Source organism: Topomyia yanbarensis, chromosome 2 (assembly GCF_030247195.1).
Source record: "Topomyia yanbarensis strain Yona2022 chromosome 2, ASM3024719v1, whole genome shotgun sequence".
In the NCBI taxonomy this organism is placed as follows: Eukaryota; Metazoa; Arthropoda; class Insecta; order Diptera; family Culicidae; genus Topomyia; species Topomyia yanbarensis.
The window spans coordinates 359,733,931-359,740,677 of NC_080671.1; the positions used below are offsets into that span (position 1 = coordinate 359,733,931).

General features: G+C 41.0%; 1 protein-coding gene across 3 annotated transcripts; it reads right to left on the reverse strand.

The window, feature by feature from the left end:
- Positions 1-490: 490 nt before the first annotated feature.
- LOC131684341 (A-kinase anchor protein 17A) lies at positions 491-4,575 on the reverse strand. Of its 3 annotated transcripts, XM_058967132.1 has the most exons (6): positions 4,382-4,575; positions 3,891-4,076; positions 3,360-3,838; positions 3,041-3,298; positions 2,495-2,702; positions 491-2,421 (listed from the first exon to the last, which is right to left on the reverse strand). In XM_058967132.1, the coding sequence occupies exons 2-6, from the start codon at positions 3,939-3,941 to the stop codon at positions 718-720; spliced, it is 2,700 nt and encodes an 899-aa protein (XP_058823115.1). In that variant the 5' UTR covers positions 3,942-4,076; positions 4,382-4,575; the 3' UTR covers positions 491-717. The 3 variants fall into 3 exon arrangements, with proteins under 3 accessions (XP_058823115.1, XP_058823114.1, XP_058823112.1); XM_058967131.1 differs by having other exon boundaries at positions 3,360-3,820; positions 3,891-4,575; XM_058967129.1 differs by having other exon boundaries at positions 3,891-4,575.
- Between the last annotated feature and the right edge of the window lie 2,172 nt (positions 4,576-6,747).

A 6,747-nucleotide genomic window follows, 5' to 3' on the forward strand; every position in this document is an offset into this window, starting at 1 on the left:
AGTTCCCAAGTTTATGGCACACCTGTTTCTAAACAAATTTTTGACCGAGGCTTGATGCCCAACAAAGGATGCAATACTCCCATTAAGTGCTATTGAATTTCATTCAGATCTGACTTTTTGTTCCGGAGTTACAAATTAGTTACTGCGCAATCGTACTACCTCAGAGGTTCAAGTTTGAAATGGACATTAAATTACTTCGATTTGCAGGTGTAGACCTTCCATTTTCCATAATTTAGGTGCCGTCCAGATTTAAACATCGAAGTAAAGGTTCGGTTAACTCTTTTTTTCTGAACGACAGTCTCTCCACATGAAAAAGTTTCCAATTGAAACCCAGGAGAACCCGCTGCTTTCCAATAAAGATTCAATCATCAGAGATACCAAAGCACTACCCAGTCGTTACAAACGTTTTGCCAACTCCCCCTTTACCTTGTTGAATTATCGCCCAAAAATTGTTCTTTCTCAATTTTCATTCCACACGAAAAAAAACTAGTTTCCAAATTAAGTTATATTCTCGGAGTTTTTAGAACGACATTTTTAGTGTTTCATGTTTTTTATCACGGCTTAGAGCCATTCTGGTTTCAAGATCTACGACATGCCTTAAAAACACTGCAAATAATTCGAGTTCTAGACGACAACATTTGCCTTGTTAGTGCAAACATCAAAAGGAATTTAAAAAATACTATTAGTTAAAACAAACTAAAAATATAAATGCACTCCTCAAGCATTTCGGTCGCGTCTTCTGGGGCTTGCGATCCTAGCACTGTCCACCGAATGAGACTTACGCTTCCGATCGGACCGCTCTGAATGCGAGCGCCGTTTGCTGCTTCGCTTCGTATCGCTACTATGATTCTGATCCCCGCGGGCCTTAGCAGGGGACATCGATGGCGAATCATCACGCCGATGTTTGCGTCTGGAACGTTTCTCCGTCGACCTAGATCGCGATCCAGTAGAATCCTTCCGCTGTCTCCGTTTGACAGGAGAATTTGAACGAGATTTACTTTCGGACCTGGATCGTCTTTTGGAAAATCGTTTCTGGGCAGATTTCGACCGAGAGCGCTTCTTTGATCGGGATCGCGTTCGTGATAGTGGGGAACGATCCGATCTGTCGTGATTGCTGATTTCGGTTGTTTCCGCTACAACGTGCCCTTCTTGATCATTTGGTGTCGCTTCCTTCTGCTGGCGTTCTTCCTCTTCCTGCTGTTTACGAATATGTTCTCGTACTTCTTCTTCGATTTCCTTGGCGCTTTTTACTAATTTATCCGTTTGCAGAACAATTCGATGCTTTCGGAACGACTCGGGAACTGGTTCCTCTTCCGGTTCTTTTGATTGAGTGCGGCGATGATGAGAACGATGACGATTTTTGGAACGGTGGCGATACCTAGATCTGGAGCGTGATCTAGATCGCGTTCTAGAACGAGATTTTGACCGGGATCGCGAGTTTCTAATTGTGGAAGCAAGATGCTTTGCAGTAGGTTTGGATGCTTGTACTTTCTTGGGTTTGGATTCTGAACGATGGGAGCTTGAGCGTGATCGGTCTGATCTTGTTCTGGACCGTCGATTAGATCTAGATCTTGATCTCGACCTTGACCTAGATCTGGATCTTGTGGACCGGGATCGACTTCTAGAGCGACGAGAACGACTCCGATCGCGGGAACGGTTGCGGCTTCTGCTACGCGTTCGTCTACGGCGTGACCTTGAATGAGACCTTGATCTTGATCTTGAACAAGACCGGGTTCTCGATCGATTCCGATCTCGTTCACGGTCACGTTCATTGTACTCGTAGTCACCATAATCTTCTCTTTCACGATAGTAATCATACCCGCGACCACGATATGCGCCTCTTCCGCGTCCTCTGGGAAATCTTGATGCACGTGGAACACCCCGGAATCCACGGTAGGCCATAGCATTTGCATAATATCCGGCACGTTGCGCGTAGAAAGGATCGTACGCATAAGCATAACCCATAGCTGCCCAATCAAATCCTGGATACATTGGAGGATAGGCTCCCGGTGGTAAAACTTGTGGACCTGGGGGGTATGCAACTGCGGCAATAGCGTCAGCATGAGGCTCTTCCGCTTCATCTTTATCGGACGCTTCCGAGTTCGTTGAACTGAGCTCGGAACCAGACTTTTTCTTCTTTTTCTTTCTTGCATCCATGGGATGATCATTCAGAATGCTATCATCTGAACTGATGGAATTGATGCTCGGTGACCGTGATTGGTTGGCAGAGGAACGACCCGAGGTTCCAAGAAAATTCTTAAGCAAATTGCCATCCCTTACGCTTTTTACCCGTTGACGCAGTTTTACAATCTCTTTTTCCTGAGCTGCTTTCATTTTGTCGGCTTTTTTGGTTGTAGAATTGGATGCTTTCTTGTCAGCATCGGTTTTAGCAGTTTTATTTGCAAGCAACATTTGTTTATTCTGAAAGAAGTCATATTTTACATGCTAATGCCATTTGCTGAGAATCATATTTTGAATCGGTCTTGCTACTTACCTTTATCCTATCGAAAAGTGCGTCCAACAATCGGATACTCTCCAACTTTCGCTGCGTTTCCATCAGCTTCCGCTCCTCTTGCAGTATCTTCACGCTAATCTCATCAGTTTCGCGCTGTCGTAGTTTCCGCAAATGTTTCTCCTTCCGGCGCTGCTCGCGCTGCATTCGCTTCAACTCGTCCGCCTTGCGCAGATCCTCCTGACGCTTTCTGTGGAATATACAAGTTGTACCCATACAGAACTGACCCATGGCGCAAATAGGTGAAGATTCCCGATAGTCATCGCGCTTCTCTTCACTGCACTGCACTGTTTTCAGTTGTTAGAATATAGCTCGAATTGGCACTGCTGTAGGAAAAATGGTAATGAAAAAGAAACTGAAGCAAACGATGATCAAACCTTCCGTTCGCGAGCACAAGTAAGGCTCGGTGGAAACTAAGACACCAAATGCTTCAGCAATTTACCATTCGTTTGATCGCAAGAAAGAATTATATAGATGTAATGAAAAACAAAAGATATGAAAGCCTAAATTAATCAGCAAAGCTCAAACCTTTCGCGTTCCTTTTTGGCTTCTTCCTCCGCTGCTCTTTTCTTGTCCTCTTCTTCCTTTTCGCGATCGATTGCAATCAAACGATCCCGGACGACTTTTCGCTTCTTAATTGATGAGTCGCTTAGATGTTTGGTGCGATCAAACTCAACAAAAATGGAGACAGCCAGATTCTTGTCGCCTTCCTTTCGCACCAATTTCATGCCGCGAAATTCGTCCATTGTCTTCACAAATCCGACATATTCGCTGAACTGGACGTATCTAAAAAAATGTACGCAAAATAATATTACGAATTTCTTTCGTTGCAAATCCCATCCCATACCCCTCGAAGTACATCTCCTGCTCGAAATTAAACTTTTGCATTCCGGACATATGCGATTTCATCTGTGCTCGGTACGGATCACAAATGGGAATGTCCACGCAGCGAACGTCACCGAACTTTTCGAATATCCGCTTGAAGATACTCTCGCTTGGCTTAGCATCGTTGTCATTCTCCTGATGTCTCGGACAGAACCACTTGATCGGTAGATTGGAAAAGTGAACCGTGTCCGGTCGCTCCCCTGCCTTCATCTCATCCATGTTGCGAGCATCGCGAAAAAACGAATCCCAATCATGCCGTGTCGGGAAATCGTCTTTCGCCTCCGATGCTCTCAACTTCACCGACTCACTGAATCCGGGTAACCGAATAGGTCGCCCGTCGAGTCGACCCAAAACGTGCCGCATTTTGCTGCGATCCTCCAACTCCCCCTCGAAACGAATGGACCCGACCGTACTTTTGGACACCTGCGACAAAGATCGAACCTGTTAAAGGTTTATAAAATCATCAATAAAATATAATCACTGTTGAACTTACCTTCAGGATCGCAAACTTGTCCGGCATAATCATCTGGCGCATCTTCTCCATGACCTCATAGTTGGAAATGGATTTGCCGGTGATAGCATTCGGCAAGGCCACCGATACATTGAGTTTGGACGTTGGTTTGAGGTACAGACTATGCGGCAGATATAACGGAATACAATCGCTGACATCTTGGATGGTCTGTATCATTTTGTTTTATTTTTTTTGTTTCGTTTCAAAGTTCATTCACATGAAATCACCATTTTCCAGTAATGAAAAATAATTCACAATCCGCGTATGCGTTCCCCCCACGAAAAATTTATGGAATAAAGCAAGAAAAATTAGTGCTGATGCACAAATTTCCGTAAGTTCCCTGTAAAAAGCAAAACACTCCCGAACCGCCCCCCGTATAACAGTTCAACCCGTAGAACCAGCAGAGGGCAAAGCCCCAACCCCACATTCACTATAGATAGAAGCAGCCTGAACGAAAAGCGCTTGGAACCGACCGAATTTCATACACTGTAAGCACTTAAACACTTGGAAAACTGATTTTAAACAATGTCTACGTTTTGCATATTTCCTGTTCTAATGAGAAAATGACTTGCTGGCGAATTTTGTCAAAATATTAGAAAATTTTTCTGCAAGATGGTGAGCATTTTGCACTTTTCACACGCACCTTTGTTGTTTTTGACAGTATTGATTGACTGAGACCAAGTTTATATGAAAAAGGGTCATGTCTTCTACCAGGCCATTATAGTGTCCTTTGGCTGCGTATTTTTAAAGAGTACTTCTGGCGACCCTATTCAGGAAAAACGTAGCCACACGCTTAAGAAAAAAAATTTAAAATTGAGTTCTTTCAACTCAATGTTCACGGAAAAAGAAAACAATAATAACCCACAAAATACGTTCTTTTAACATAATTTTAAGTAGGTTTGTGTTTTACGTCGCTTTCGCACTTATTAGTGTTGTCAAAAACAAAGACTCAGTTACTAATCACACACACATATGTTTTATGTGCCGTGTTTACCAACACTGCCAATAAGCTGTGAAGCAATGTTGGTAAACACGGCTCACACAAGCAGAAGAATCAGGCCTTTTTGAATCAACAAAACGTTTAGTTGAATCTAAAACGTGGCGAATGACTGTTTCAAACTGAAATGGGTGCTTTTCGAAAGCATGTATTTGGTTTTGTTCAACAAATACTCCTATTTACATTTTAAATAGAAACATTGTTGAATCAAAATAAAACTTGTTAGATCTAACTGATCCCTTTGTTAAAAACCAACAGAATCTTTGTTTAATTTCAACTAAATTTGAGTTGTTCTCTCCTTTGGTTGATACAAAAGATTTGTTTTTGTTTCTTCAAACTTGTTTGTTCGGTTAAACTTATCATGATTTTGTTGTTTCAAACGAAATATTTGTTGAAACTACCAGCCAACAAGTGAATTAGTTGGTAATTTCAACCAACAGTATTGATTGAATCAAACCTGAATCTTGTTTGTCACTATATCAAGCGGGAAAATTGTTATTTAAAACCAAAATTTGTTTATTTTTACTGATTTTTTTTTCTGCGTGCAGTAAAAGTCAATTTATGTCGACTTGCTGGTCGACTTCGTCTGCGTGCACAGCCTAACTGTACAAATTATTTATACACACACCTAAGTTTTATTTGCGCATTGCTATTCAGCTTTTTGTTCATGGCTGCGTTCCCAAATGCGCACCTCACTTTGACAAGTCGTCTGTCCAGTGTCAATTTTGACATATCAGTCGTCTTAATTTTGACAAGCCGTTCCTGCGGTCTCAATTTTCACATCGCGGTAGGCGTTCATTTCAATTCTCAACTCAAACATTGAACGTCAAATCATAATTTTTGATTTTCTCCCTCGAAGAAAAAGCCTAGTACGGTTCAAGTCGAGCCGATTGTAGTCCCAGCGGCACAAGTACAGAACTTAGAATATTCGAAATCGCGTATACGAAAATGGCCTTCAATAATCGTTCCACTAACAGCGCACAATACGATGACCTTTCGGTCTTATAATTTAATCGGGCGATCACTATACTGAGGAAAGCTAATTATCAGAATTATTTTTTTAGTTTTTTGCTGCAAATTGTGATCGAAATTCGCGCAGATCTTTAACAAACACTGCTAAGGTACTGTATTGTTAGAAGATTGCACGGTTTTCCTGGTCATTTTAAACCGAGCGTCACTGATTTATTACTAGTCGTATTGTATTTGATGAGATGAGATCTCGACTTTCTTAATTCTCTTAACACATAGCTTTCAAAAGGCTGAGAATATGCTTATAAATTTATTGATCAGTTTATAAATAGATACGGGAATAAATTGATAGTAACGAAAAAGGTGATTGGAAACAAACTAACAAATTTAAATTTGACGTTTAACGTTTGAATTGAGAACATAAATGAGCAGGGTAGGTGAGTTTTGTGAAACTTGTGGCTTGTCAAAATTGACATTACTGACGAATTGTCAAAACTGACACTGGACGAACAACTTGTTAAAGTAGAGTGTACATTTTAAAACGCAGCCACCAGCAAAAAGCTGAATAGAATAGATTTTATGTGACTTTTTATTATGAATGTAAGTTTAATTCTAGGTTTAATTTCACTTGTGAAATTACTCAACAGATTTATGTGCCACGCTATGTGCATCAGCTAATTGGGTAATTAAATGAGAAAAAAAAAATCCTTTTTTATTACATACATCGATAAAGCTGATTTTCGTGATCACAACAATGTTTTTTCCAACTCAGGAAACGTGAAAATAAAATTTAAACTTAAAATAAAGAAATATGTTGACAGTCTTGATTTGACACTATCAGACAGGCATGGGAAAAATCATTTCACGAAACGA

Excerpts from the sequence above, each read along its gene's own strand:
- LOC131684341 (XM_058967129.1), bottom strand. The coding sequence starts at position 4,085 with ATGATACAGACCATCCAAGATGTCAGCGATTGTATTCCGTTATATCTG. Across the intron at positions 3,839-3,890 it reads ACAAGTTTGCGATCCTGAAG|GTTCGATCTTTGTCGCAGGT; the intron begins GTAAGTTCAACA and ends AACCTTTAACAG. Across the intron at positions 2,703-3,040 it reads GCCAAAAAGGAACGCGAAAG|AAAGCGTCAGGAGGATCTGC; the intron begins GTTTGAGCTTTG and ends TATATTCCACAG.